Here is a 14,856-nt window from a genome sequence, read left to right as displayed (position 1 = left end):
AGGAGGACCCAATCTGACTCACTTTCCAGGCTGAAATGATTCAAATATACTATTTAAAACTTGAATGAAATACCTATTAGGGACTATTTGGCACAGCTTTTGCTTAACCCCCCCCCCCCCCCAATGATGAAAAGAGACGGTGATTTATGCTGTGAATTTTGCAAAGCTTATCATAACCCTGTGGATAATGACCCCTTAAAGAAAAGCTCTTCTACGTGTCTCAGCACTCAAACTCAGTCGCAATGTCTTGGGTTTTGTTATTTATATTGTTAGGCAGGGTACTGCCCTGCAGATTGTATTTCAGGATAAACATACCTTATGCTCTCTGACAAAGAATCTTAATCCACAGTGATCTTCTTTCCACCATGCTAATTTAAGAGTATTGATTATCTGCCAAAGCAGCTTTCATATTCATTTGAATTTGCAGAGAAATGACAGGATTGATGTAAAGCAGTTGTTGTGGCGCTCTTCAACCTGAATTGCCTTTTTATTTTGTATGGACACTTCTATCCTTTTTTAATGTTTGGATCTATATTAATAACTTATGTGAAAGTAGAATGAATTATATTGAAATTATAATTCATTAAAGAAATGCTGCTTGAAGGATTTGTTGAAATATAGTTGTCAGGAACAGAAACATTAGGGAGTGTGAGACAATGGGTCCTCAAACTAATTAACGTAGAGCTCCTACTGAGCTAGGAGATTGGTAAATGTTAGTATGCAAATAAGATATGAATGTATATTTGTCAGTTTCTGCTTCCTTTTGTCTCCTATGTTAAATTGGCTTTGGCTTATCTGTATAAATAAGTTAGCGTGAGCTTTTGCAGGAGACTCACACATCTGGGTGCATTGGCAAAGCACTTTGCTAATAAACAGAGTGGTCTGACAAATTTTGTGAGTCTTGAATCTGACTTTGACACTGACCATATTTGGGACCTGTTTTTCAAAGATGTGTGCATTTTTCTGTGCTGATACAAGTGTATTCGCCTGATTTATACTTTCATATAATCCATGTGTGTTTGGGGGTATCTATGCTTCAGTGCTAAAATTTTGTTTAGTGGTGCTGTGTGCTATTCAACGGATGCCATGTTCCACTGCGAATATGGCTGCATTTTAGTAGAGGGTGAAATCACTCCTCTTGTATGAATAAATGATTCTCTTATCGGCTGCAGTGCAAAAAGGCCAGAAAACCAGTTTAACTGCCCCCCTGAAAATTCTGACTGGTTTGCTGGGTGCCTACGTTTTTCCCACCTATAAAACAAGGGAAATAATAGGACGCTATGTCCCAGGGAAAAAAGAAAAGGAGTACTTGTGGCACCTTAGAGACTAACCAATTTATTTGAGCATGAGCTTTCGTGAGCTACAGCTCACTTCATCAGATGTATACCGTGGAAACTGCAGCAGACTTTATATACACACAGAGAATATGAAACAATACCTCCTCCCACCCCACTGTCCTGCTGGTAATAGCTTATCTAAAGTGATCAACAGGTGGGCCATTTCCAGCACAAAATGGATTTGTGCTGGAAATGGCCCACCTGTTGATCACTTTAGATAAGCTATTACCAGCAGGACAGTGGGGTGGGAGGAGGTATTGTTTCATATTCTCTGTGTGTATATAAAGTCTGCTGCAGTTTCCACGGTATACATCTGATGAAGTGAGCTGTAGCTCACGAAAGCTCATGCTCAAATAAATTGGTTAGTCTCTAAGGTGCCACAAGTACTCCTTTTCTTTTTGCGAATACAGACTAACACGGCTGTTCCTCTGAAATATGTCCCAGGGGTGGTGTGAGACTTATTTAATATACATAAATCTCTTTAAGATCCTACTTGTTGTTATAAACTAGGTCTGACACACACACACACACACACAGAGCTCATTGTGAGTTATCAGTGCAGCAGGCATGTGGGCAAAAATGTGGGTGCTTTGCAATTTGTCTCTTAGCACTCAATCTTGAATCTTTACCCAGGCTCATTGTCCCTGGTGCAGGTTTTTCCTACATACAGCACAAGCAACTCCCTTCAGTGGATTGCCCCTCGGATCATCCCATCAAAGGGGTGAGGGGAAGGGAGGGAAGGTGTTATTGTTCATCCCCTGTCCTGAAGATTGGGGAAGGACTCTATCCCCTCATTTCTGGCTTTAGACCAGACCCTAACAAGAGGTATCCGAATTTCTAGCATAGGGGAGGTACTAGACACTGACTCAGAGCCAGACAAGTTGCTCTCCACTGAGAATGGCTTGGAGTGCATAGATGGAGGCCGTGCCACACTTACCCAGCAGGGGGAGCCAAAGGGAAGAGAAAAGTCTCCGGCTGCCTCCCTGCAAGGAAAAACTAGCCACTTGCCAGCCACCCTCCCAATCCAGGGGTGAGGGACAGCAGCCCCATTGGGCAGACAAAGAGGGGCATAGAGACTCAATAGCTTGGGGTTTGGGGTGGGAAGGAGGTGACAGAAACCCTGTTGTGCTGGGGAAAAGGTGTGGTATAAAGGGCCCCAGGCGTATGGGACAGAGGGAAGGACAGACAGAGAACCCCTGGTGTGCCACCTCTGAAGTAAAAACAAAAACTGGGACCTGTGGGATGATCCTGAGCCCATGAAGCTAGACTAAGCCCCTTTACAGATTTTTCAGGACAGCTACCTCAAAAAAGGGACAATCCTGGGGAAATCTGGACAGGTGGCAACCCTAGCATGTGGGGGAGAGAATGGGGCACAGAGAGGCAGCCCCAGGAGAGGGGTAAGAAGTGAGTGCACAGTCTGAGTGTGTGTGCATGTAGCAGGGAGAAGGGCAGAAAAAGGGGGCCACACAGTGCTTCTTGTGTGAATGATGGGTATTGAGGGTACACGGATCCTCTAGGATCACTGATTTAGGGCCAGAACAGCAGAATGCAGAGGTCAGGGAAAGAGGGAGGCAACCAGAGACCCAATGGGCATGAAAGAGGTAATCTTAGAGCAGGAGAGAGAAGACAATCTGGCAGGGTGGGATTGAAGCTGGATGAGATGCCCACACACACTTCGAACACAGCAAAAAAGTCTCCCATCTTCATCAGCAGGATAGCCTTGCAATTAAGGCACCAGAGTGCAAGTTGGGCTTTTTGGATTCCATTCCTAACTCTGCCACTACGTTTGTGTAATTCTGGAGAAACTATTTAATGATTCTATGCAGTGCTTTGCCCATCTGTCAAATAGGGCTAGCACCTCCCTCCAGGCTAAATTCATTAATGTTTTTTCAGGGGCTTAGACATGAGGAGTGACATAGAAAAATATATAGAGAAATCATATAAAATGTAAGATACCAAAGGAAAAAATGGAGTTACTGGGTGCTCCTGAAAACACTAGATGGGTATAGCCAACCGTCTGGGCTCCCTCTAAATAAATAGGTAGAGGATGCAGGGAGATGACGGTTGTGACTGGAAGAGTAGTGAGAATCACTGGAAGATTTCACAGGTTTCAAAAAGCATCTGAACTGATCCAAATATCTGAAGCTCCAGTAATTAGTGTGTGTGTGTATATATTGCTTTCTATTGTGAAAGCTTTAATGCAGTGTACAGTTTTGCAACATTGAAGCCAGTTCTGTAGACACTCTTAAATGTAATTTTTGTACTATTGCTGCTAGTTTTTGTGTACTTTTATGTTTTTTTCTCCCAATGTTAAGGCGTTTCTTTGTTCCAGTCCCCTATTATCTCATTGTGATGAACCATCATAACATGTTATAGTCATGTCAAAATCAATATGTGGGAGTAGGGAATGTAGGATTTAGTGGATTTTTTTGTCTTTTTTTTTTTTTTTTTTTGGCCAGGCTTTGCTCTTGCAGTTGGATCTACTAGCACAGACCCCTATGCATATGCAGGATATCACTGTGTGCAGGATCTGTGCTAGTGGATTTGATTATAGAATAGGAGCCTTGGTACAGAAGGGGGAGAAAATTTGCCATGGTGAACTGCAAAAGAGATTTTTTTGTTTGTGTTGAAAAGAAATGTATAATGAACTGTTAGATAGATGTATATTAAATAATTTTAGGTAAATAGGTATTATATATTTAATAGCATTATGAGAAAATGTTAAAGGAATTTTTTTCAGCTTTCTCTATGTATCTTGTTGACCCAGCTTTCAAAGTCTGTATGAAATCAGAAAGTTGGTTTGTATCTTATCTACAGCAGATTCTTGGTCTGTGTAGATAACAAGACAAAGCAAACCAGACAAATCTGTGATTTACTAGGCAGATGTGGCTAAAACAGAGTAAGGAGGATGAACACTGACTGAACAGAGTTAGCCAACCAGTAATTTTAAGGCCACAAGGAACAAATAAGTAAGAGTAAGACAACTGTTGTAAGAAATAATGGCATCAATAAAAAGACAGCTGGATTGAGGGAGGAAAACAGTTAATAGCTAGAAAACATAGATAAGGAGGTATCAATGACAATTTTAGCAGGATAAGTAAAATGTATCAGTTAAGAGGATTTTGGGTTAGTGTGTATGAAAATATATTTAGAATAGAATGTTTCTAGATGCAGTCGTTTTAATAATATGTGCTTGCATGATGTTATGAGAGAAGGTATAAAGGTTGTTTGTTTAACAAAGGGGACTAGAGCAACACAGGACTTGTACCAAATTGGACCAACGTGTATCCTACCTGCACTCCAGGACTGGTAATTGATCATTACATTACCCTGCTCTACCTGCTTTAGTTATGCTTTGTTTGATTAAGGTAGTAACATATTGTCCTAACATTTTCTTATTAAAGCTTTAAATTAGTTAAGCTTAGTAATTGATGTGGAAAGTGCTTTTCACTCAACATTATCCTTTTAGCTCATGCTCAGGTTGGGGCCTTATTATGTGTAAATGAGACTTGAGAAATATAGCCTCAAAATGTTTTGTTCTTGTAAGTTTGCTTTGTACTTTTGTAACATTTGAATATCAAGACTTCACTTTCCGATTTTAGTGTTTGGAGGACTGAGGAACTCAAGCGTCAAAGTGGTATTAAAATAGGAAAGGGATATTGAACCTTTCTCAGAGAGAGGTTCTGTCTGGAATATCAGTTAAACAGATTGTGACACACACTCAAACCCAAAAGAATTTTAAACAGTCTGTCTAAACATCCCCTCCCTTGTCATCTGAGGCTAGGAAAGCTGCAGCTCAGATTTCAGTCTGTTGCAGTCTTGTTATCCATGCTTTTCTCCAGTCCTACAGAAGGTCTTCCAGCAAAAATCAGAGAAGCCAAGATTAGAATAAAAATAGATATTCTGGGGTAGAAATATTTGGAGAAATAAATGTTATTTTTCTCACCAGTTAGCCTTTTAATTAAAATATCATTTTAGTTTTCATACAATGAAATCAACCTTCAATTCAGAAGAATGCTGAATCCTTCCAGTACTTGGGGTTGTCAGGTATCACCCACAGATCCTCATGCTCATCTTCAGAATTGTCCATTGAAAATTCTTTCTCAAAACGTTGGCTGTTATGCACAGTGCAGTGTTGCTAACTCTTGTGACTTCGTCATGAGTCTCATGATAATTATTGTTTTCCTTAAAGCCCAGCTCCAGGAGTCAAGTGGCTAGGTGATGATTTCAGCCTTCATTCTTAAAGAAAAAGTAAGTTTCTAGCCCCTGTGGCTATGAAGAAACTTTCAAAATGTGACCCTAAAGCAGGGGCGGGCAAACTTTTTGGCCTGATGGCCACATCGGGGTTCTGAACAGAGCACCAGGACTGGCAGCTGTAAGTAGTACACCATAAGCAGCACATTCCTACAGGGAGCAATTTAACACACTACACCTGGCAGCTCTCGCAGCCGCGCTGCCCGGCAGGAGCTCGCAGCCCAGCCGCCCAGAGGACTGGCGGCACAGCAAGCTGAGGCTGCGGGAGCCAGGGACTAGCCTCCCCTCCTGTGGGGGCTGGGTGCTAGGATGGTCCCACGGGCCGGATGTGGCCCGCGGGCTGTAGTTTGCTCACCTCTGCCCTAGGCTTAAAAAGTGGAAGGTAAATAAAAAGATGCCCAAATCTATTGTTTTTACATAATCGCATGATTTGAAAGCCAGTCTCATGATTTTTGGTGAGCCTGACTCATGAGTTTTGAACATTTGGGGTTGGTAACTGTAAAATATTCTCTCCCTTTTCCCCTTACAGCTGCAAGGGAAGGGGGAAGAATCACTTCTGGACTCCTTAGGGAGGAGAAAAGGAGCTGGAGAAGAAACATAGCCTAACACTCTGTTAGCAAGGCGGAAGGTTAGCTATGGGGGATGAATGAGAAGTTTTGAGAGAAATCCAGTTTTGGTGTGATCCAGTGATTAGGGCACTGGAGGAAGAGTCAGCAGACCTGAGTTTTGGTCCTGGACCTTGGGCAAGTTTCTGTCTCTCAGTTTCTCCATTTGTAAAATGAGGATGACATCTAATCTCTTTTGAAAAACATTTTGAGATCTACAATTGAGAAGCACTACGGACACCTGATCTTGCTAGATGCTGAGAATACCAGTTCCAATCCAGCTAAACACTGAAGCCTGTGAGTAGTCCCATTGACATCAGTTGACTTAAATACATGTTTAAGTGCTTTGTTGTATCAGGATCAGAGTGCTCAGCATCTTGAAAAATCAAGTCATGAGGGAGCTTTATTATTAGTACATTTGAGAGGCTTAGCAGGAGAAAGGCCAGGAGGGCGGAGGAGGAGGAGGACGGAAAGAGCAACATAGAAGGAAGAGGAAGAAAATACTGCAGGGGCCAAAATCAGAGGGAACTGAAGAGGGAAAGAAAGTAGGGAGAAAACCCCCCTAATAATCAATTCAAAAGAGGTGTGAGGAATGAATGGTTTAAAAGAAAACTTGGCAGAAGTATTACATTCCAGTAGTGATGAATATACATGCTGGATTCAATAAATGCCAGTTAGTTTTTCCTTGATAGCCAATGGAGATGGAGAAAAAACGGGAGGGATAGTAAGCAAGAGAGAGCACTGTTGGGGCGTGGGAGGGCGGTCTGAGACGGATGGTGAGAGGCAGGCTGCTGCAGGAGGGAAATCAGTTCTGGAACTGGGGACCGGGGGGATAAAGTGGAATGAAGGAAAGAAAGTGGAGAGACTGAAGAGAAAGAAAGAAAGAAAGAAAGAAAGAACGAACGAGGGAGCCATTGTAAGTGAATGTTTTATTATTTTAATATGATTTTAAGGGAAGACTTTCAAAAGTGCCATTGGCTTTCAGTGGGACTGGTGCTCCTAAAACCTATAGCTGCTTTTGAAAATCTCTGGTTTAAGGAGTTACAATAAAACACACCATTGTTCAGGACAGGGGACTGGGTTTTTTTGTTACAGATTTGTTACATACATACACATACCTAGCACAATGCATTCCTGATCTATGATGGAGGCCCCTAAGTGCTATTGCAATACAAACAATAAATAGTACTATATTTTTGTCCATAGAACACACAGTATGGGCTATAAGCGCTTCATTATATTGTACAATATATGTTCAATACAAATAGAGTCTGCATTGCTGCTGGCAGCCTCTTAGAGAAGGAAGAAGGCTGAATTTGCATGTGGATTCTGAAGTGTCAATATTGTCTCCGGTTTGTAAACATTATTACAAGAACATAAGAACGGCCATACTGGCTCAGACTAAAGGTCCATCTAGCCCAGTATCCTGTCTTCTGACAGTGGCGAATGCCAGGTGCCCCGGAGGGAATGAACAGAACTGGTAATCATCAAGTGATCCATCCCCTGTCACCCATTCCCAGGGTCTGGCAATGCTATCTGTGCAGTTTGTATTATTTTAAAAAATGTAAGAGGCCTGTGTACATTATTAACAGATTTTACAGATCTGAAACATCCTTCGCTCTCTGTTTTAGAAGATCATTGTTTTAAAAATTCAATTAATGGCAAGAAATTTCCCAAACCAACTTTTTAACTCTCAGAACATAAAAATAGCCTATTTTAAAAAATTGCAAAAATATTCTCACTTGAAACCTTTGGCCTTGTCTACACTAGATTTTTTTCCCTAAAATTTCCCATCATGCAGCTCTAGTGGTAGCAACAGGGGAGTGGGAGGCTAAACAAGGTGCTGGTTTTCTAACCCACAATGTTTTCTAACCCTCCTCAGAACAGATCTAGGTGACACTGTAGTACAAATGCTGGCAGCTACTGGGGCACCTTGTCTGCACTACAGTTTCCATCACTGATAGTGCTGCAACGATGGGAAGCTTTAAGGGAAAAAATCCAGTGTAGACAAGACCTTTGATTGTCATGGTTCAAGCCCATAAGTATATTCTTACAGCAGAGTTACAAATTCATGTAAAATTCATTTATCATCAATGTAGGAATTAACCCTGCCCAGATGTTCAAGATATTTTGCAGACCTTTGTGCCATATAAGGGAACTTTTCCCCTGCTGCTGAATAGAGCCCATAAATAGAGGTGTATATGGCCTCTTAAGAATGTCAGATAATTGAAAATATCAAAAGCCTAAACTCTTCAGCATGTGTGCGTGCACACACATAAACCAACAACAGTAAACACTGGTTATTTTTACAGTTTAAAAGGTCATTAAAATGGTAAATTAAATAAAGAAAGCAAATCTCTGGCATTGCTGTTGCTTGCAATCATTCAGTGGAGTCATGATGAGCAGCTGTTGCAGCAGCAGTAGGAATCTGGCTTTTTCTCAGCTGTGTCCTTGTACTAGTAGCTCCTACTCTGTAGGCATATTACTTTCAGCTAGCATGGTGGGAAGCTCCTGGAGCACAAGGCTTTGCAACCCTCACTAGCGGGACACTAGCTGTTTGTTGGATTTGTAAAATTAGCATGCCAACTTTTTTCCTGTAATTCCACTCTCACCTATAAAATCATCGTTCTTTTACTATTTATCATTTGAGTTTTCCCATGACAATGCTCTGCCAGTTATTTTTGAAACTACACACACACACACACACATATATATATATATTCAAGGGAGAATCATTCATACAAATGCAGAGCAAAACAGTTTACTGAAGTATTCACTTGGCAGTAAAATCAGTAAAGAAAAGTCTTTTCTGGAGCTGGACGCAGCTGCTCACCAGCAGGCAGGAAGAGGTAAACCAGTTATGAAAATGATAACAAAGGAAAAAAGATAAAATCAGTGAAGATGGGAATAGGCACCCTTATTTGGGGAGATTAGGCTGGGTCTACAGTAGGATATTTTCTTCAGAATTCTCACCATTGTACAGTACTTCCTATTGGTGCAGCTCAACTGGCAGTAGCAATGGTGGGATTGTGCATATAGTTGGGACTCTGATGTTTATGCCCTGTGCCATCTATCTCTGCTCAGAGATTGGGTCCTGTCCACATTAAAGCTCCCATTGCTACCACTGGAAGAGCTGCACCTGCAGTGGTGCAAATTTTGCAAAAAAATGTTAAGTGTGCATAAAATCCACCTGCAATGAGAACTGAAGGATGCAGTGCTGACTGGGGGAAAGGGGTGGGTAAACTGAGAGGTGTTGAGTGTCCAGACAGTTTGAAAGCAGGTATGAGGAAATGACTCAGAGAGCAAAGCAGCATTTAGCCTTGTTTATGAAGGAGGGGCAGGAAAAAGAGTAAGGCCCCTAGGCCAGGGTGAAATATTTTCAGTGCAAAGAATTCCTGGTGGTATGAATCCTCTCCGTTTGGCAGGCGGTAGACTGACACGTCTGGGACATTCTGGAGACCAGCGATGGACCCAAACTGGGCCCTGGTAGCTACCTTGTCTGGGTAGCCCGTGAGGACAGGCAGATGATGACACCCAGGCCCTGACCTCTCCCAGCGCCCACTGGGCTGGGAAATTGGGCACCAGTGGCGGCTGGGGGAGGAGGGTGAAATACCTTGGCGTTATGGGGACGCTGCTTCTTTGGGGAGGGGATGTCCCGCGGCTCTGGCGACTGCTCCCCCTAGCGGCGACCGGGGGAACGCGGCGGGGCCGGGCGCTGATGCAATCGGAACCCGCAAGCAGCAGCAGCCGCGAGCAGCCGCGGCCGGGAGAGTATCAGTTCCTTCCAGCCTCCGCTGCAACGTGTCCCAAAGCAGGCAGGCGCTGCATGAGGGAGAGACTGACAGCCTGTAGGCGCTTCATCCTCATCGGTGACCGAAGGGAGCGGGGCCGTGGAGAAAGCTCTTCCTGCCTTCATCTGGCAATTAATGCTCTTGCCCCAGCATGATGAAGGTAATTGGAGTCAGTGTGCTGCAGAATTTCTCTCTGGGTGCCCGTCCACCGAGGGATGCACAGTGGCAAGAAAACAGCATTTCTCTAGTTTGTTGTTGCTCGGATTTGGCTTTGGTGCTTCGCAAGGGAGGCTCTGTCCTCGCGAGTTGATTGTTTCTGATTCAGAGGCAGGATGTGCGTGACTCTCTCGTCTCCTTTTTAAATTGTTGAATGGCATATGGGGGGGGGAGGGAGGAGAGAGAGAAAGAGAGAGAAAGCCTTTCCATCTAATCTTGCATGGGAGAATTGTTTGTTACCGGCGCGGCTTTATTTCTAACAATGGGTCTCTTAAAGGGTTAAAAAAACAGAAGGGAAAAAAAAATCAGCGAAGGGTATAGTCTGCTGACAGGCAACATGGATTTGAAGTGCCCGGGAGTTTATTATAGCTCTTAGCTGTGCAGTCATGCTAGACCTGAATCAGGGTAACAGGCAGCAGAGTGTAGCGTGGTTTGGTGTAAATGGAAAATGTAACCTTTTCACGTGTTAAAGTTAATGTGAGATGTTGGGCTTTTGGAAACCAGCCTTTTATAGTCGCAGTTGGGTCTCTACATCCTTTAAGTTATACAGTCTTTTTTTATGCTGCCCCCTGAGATGTGGGGAGAGACGTCTTGTTCTTCCAAAAGGGCTTCGTGCTGTTGCTGCTTTTTCTTCTCAGCTGGTAACTTTACACTGCACGAAACAGCTGCACCATGCGAAGGTCTGGGGTCTTGAAGAAGGTTCTGTACAAAGCTGGCTTTGAACTGACATATTGTTTGTCCTGAATTTGCACTTGGGCTTGTGCATAGTTGCTCCACTTAAATGATTCTGCTAGATGAGATGAGAGCTTATTCCACCCAGGGGTGGAAGGGGAAACATCAGTGGGCTGCACTCATGCTGCTCTCCCCTGCCGATTGTTGTGTTGCCCTTTTCTCACCCTTGGATCTTGTCTACATTGAACATTTTCTGAAATTCCCTCGCTGTTGCCTTAGCAATGGTGCAGCTGCACAGATGCTGTCAATAATGGGAACACTAGTAAATCAGTGTTTTATCACCACCCCACCACACCTGTGCTCCATCTATATGAGCATTCCCACAACTGCTAGCATCAATGCAGCTGAGACAGGGCTAGACCAGTGATGGGAGAAGTTCTGAAAATGCTCCTAGTAGCCCACTTAGTGGCTTCTCCGGTTCCGCATGCTGTGGGCTAGGGATGTAGGCACACTGGGGAGCAGGTTACAATCTTGCATTGCCACTATTCTGGCTGTACCAGCTGCATGACTGACCAGAGCAGTGGACTTCAATCTGCAGGACTGTTATCCATCACCTTACAGCAATACTAACCATGCACAAACAAAAAAGAAGGAAGTAAAATTTGATCCATAGCACTGATCATGACAACAGTGAGCTTGACAATGAAATTACACTATTTCTAAGCAAAAGGATCACTCTGCTGGACAGAACAAACGGGAATGATATAATGGTACTCTGATCTAGGAGACAGGAGATCTGGGTTGTACATTCTGCCACTGGCCTACTGTGTAACTTTGGAGAAGTCACTTCACTTCTCTGTGCCTTTGTTTTCCCTTTTGCCCTTCATTTGTTTTATCTGTTTAGACTGTAAACTCTTGAGGACAGGGACTGTCACTGTGTGTTTGTACAGTCATAGTGCTCATCACAATGGGATCCCAATCACAGTTTGGGCCTCTAGGCATAACTGTAGTAAAAATAAAACTATGAAGGTATCTATCAGTAATGAGGTCATTACACTTCCCTGTCCCTTGAAGTTTCCCCTCTTCACTATTTCCTGCTTTAAATCCCTGCTACTCCAATAAAGACACATTCTCCCTCAGTCCTCTTCTAATTCCCTTCCTGTCTCTGAGCCCTCTTTACAGAAATATTATGTGTCAGAACTGAATTTACCTCTGGTTTCTCTAGTTCTGCCTTGTCCCCCTGTGGCAACTGATTTCAGCTGACAGGCCTAGCGCTTACATCATCTTGTGAGGATGTGGGCGGTCTGATTTCCCTGGCACTGAGGCCGACTGCCCAGATCAGTGTTATAGAGTCATAGGAGAAACAGAAGGAACAAAAAAGAGGTTAGCTTGCACACAGCTTACATTTTTCAAAACCAGCCATGGGCCATATTCATCCCTGGTATAACTCCATGGAATTATTCCCCTGGAGTTGCACCAAGGATGAATTTCTCCTTAGAAATACAGTGATCAGTAAATATTCAGGGGTCAGGATTGTCAGGAGAGGAGACACATCACATTTTATTAATGACATGAGCACTCAAGCTAGACCCCCTATTCAGGCCTTTTGAAATAATGCATCCACGCTAGGCGGGCTAAAGATTCAGCATATGCATTAGCATAGTTGCTCCCATACAAATAAAATGACAATGTTAGTATCTGTAAATAACTGTGGCTACATAAATAAAAACACCATTGTCATTAGTAGGCATCAAAACCAGGATTTTTAGCAAAAAAATTATGAGGTCTCTTTGCTGTGAGAAAACAGGGGACTTTATTCTTGCTAGCCCCAACCAGCAGGGATGATATGATCATATTCACTATACCAAATGAGTTATGTCTTCCACCTTGTTAGAAAAGCTAGTCAAAGGCTTTGAGACCCAGAGAAGTTCAAGTCCTGTCCAGGGTACTAGTCTGTAACAAAGTGTAGCTAGTGACTGAGAGCTTTGGTGTCTGTAATGTGGAGATTGAACACCTGGCCTCAGCACTGAAAGCATAAACTTCCATGACAGCTTGAGCACATGTTGAGGGAGTATATGTCCATAACTTGTCATACAGTCACCCATTCTGGTAACTTGATTACTTTACCTTACAACTACAGGGATGCGTGGCCCCACTTGCCTTGGAAATGGTTCCGTTGCCTCATAGTTTATACTTTAAGGAACCAGATTATTACCTCATAAAACAGAGCACCTGTCATCATAAACCTTTATTATACAAGAGGTGAGATTAACTCTGGTCCACTAGGAGTCTAGCAAATATTACCATATGTTACTGACTATGAAAATCCAGTTGTTTGCTTTTCTAAAGGTCCAGCGATTCCTTCTCTTGTGCAAACCATAAGAGCCAAATAAAATAACATGAAGTTCCAATTACAACTGTTGTTAAAAGTAATCAAAAGCTTTAACCCATCTGTCTTCCATGACACGCCCATCTTGGTACATGGGTTGTTATTGTTTTACGGACCAGAGTTATTCATTTACTTACCTTCCCTTTTGAAGTTCACCATTCATGCCCAAGTTACATTTTTAGGACATATATATAAAATGGAGTAAAAGAACTATATATATGAATACTTAACTATGTGCATAGCTAATACTAGTACAATTTACCGACCTGAATGTTTCATGAATTTAACAACAATGATCATGCTGATTGTAAGACTAGAATATTGATTTTGTTGATGCTTCTTGGTGCCAGAAGTGGTCAGAAGGGAAAGAGGAGGAGGCGGCAACGAGCCGGGACAGACATAGAGAAGCTTGCAGGATCAGCAGCAGACTCTACTATGCCTCCTCAAGGTCACTAAGTCCATGAGAGTTTAGCAGTGCGGGACCAGTCCCTTTGTTTTCTCCTGCTTAGACCCAGAAAACCCAGTCTTCAGGGTGTCTCTTACCTCCCCAAACAGTGCATTTACCCTTTCTGCGAGCCAGAATCTTAATGGTTTCACATTATCTAATTTTGGTGAGTTGCTCTTAATACTATTTCATTTAAGTTCCTTGTAGCAGCCATGATTACTATACTCCTTCTGCAGCTGGGAAGGTGGGCAGCCTTCCAGAGTGCAGCCCTGCTCCACAATCAGCTAGCGGAGTGCAATAGAACATGGTGTGCTATTCATCCTGGAGCCTGAAAACAAGACTCCCAGATGACGAGCTAGAGGTCCAAGGTTTCTTTTTCTGAGCCTGTGTCTTGCACACAATAATACAGATTGGTGTTTGCTTGGGCAGAGGTTCTCTTGTGTTCAAACTGCTGATGGTCTTGCTCATTGTTGTCCTTAAGATGAGCACACAAGACAGTGACTTCTGTGTGGAAGGTGCTGATGGACTGCACAAGTTGGAGAACTGCTGTACAAAGCCATAAGTAATACTTCCATCCTGAGGAACTTGAAGAGCTTTGCAAACGTTAGTAGTTAAATCAACCCTGTAATGTAGGTAGGTGGTTTCTTGAGAAAGCTACCTAAAGGTACTGAATAGATATGACATCTTCTGAGACATGAAGTCTTCGTGAGAATTCTAAAGAGAATTCTAGTCATTTTGTTGACACCCAATTGCTTTTTATGAGCTGAATCATATAATTAACTCCTTAAATCCCATAGCGAGACTCATCAGTATTCCGAAGCTATGCCAGGGGACAGTGCCTTCTCCACTCATTCCCAGAGCCTCTGCCAGACAAGCAGCAATGAGAAGGGATTTAAACGCTGCATTTCCTGCCTCCCCCTGGCATGGGGCAGCCGAGCTACTGCCTCCTCCTCTGATCTGGCAGCCGTAGAGTCTACTCTCTCCCAGCTGGCTATCTTCTCCTCATCCCATTCTGACCACCACTGGCACCAAGGAACATCACACACCCATCCACCCCACTGGAGAATTCTCCGAGGTATTTGGAAAAGGAGGAGGGAAACAAAAAACTCACAGAGGATGTGAGGGCCAGAATGTCATGGGGGAGATG

General features: G+C 43.1%; 1 protein-coding gene across 1 annotated transcript in view; it reads left to right on the top strand.

Annotated features, from left to right (window-relative positions):
- Positions 1-9,902: 9,902 nt before the first annotated feature.
- The window catches only part of BCAT1 (branched chain amino acid transaminase 1), a 113,912-nt gene continuing 108,958 nt past the window's right edge, over positions 9,903-14,856 (top strand). The window contains exon 1 of the mRNA XM_048827037.2: positions 9,903-10,147. Within this exon, the coding sequence (XP_048682994.1) occupies positions 10,139-10,147 (9 nt within the window). The 5' untranslated portion in view covers positions 9,903-10,138. The remainder of the gene's footprint in view (positions 10,148-14,856) is intronic.

This window comes from Caretta caretta, chromosome 1, assembly GCF_965140235.1.
Source record: "Caretta caretta isolate rCarCar2 chromosome 1, rCarCar1.hap1, whole genome shotgun sequence".
Classification (NCBI taxonomy): domain Eukaryota; kingdom Metazoa; phylum Chordata; order Testudines; family Cheloniidae; genus Caretta; species Caretta caretta.
This window is presented reverse-complemented; position numbering and strand designations above follow the sequence as displayed.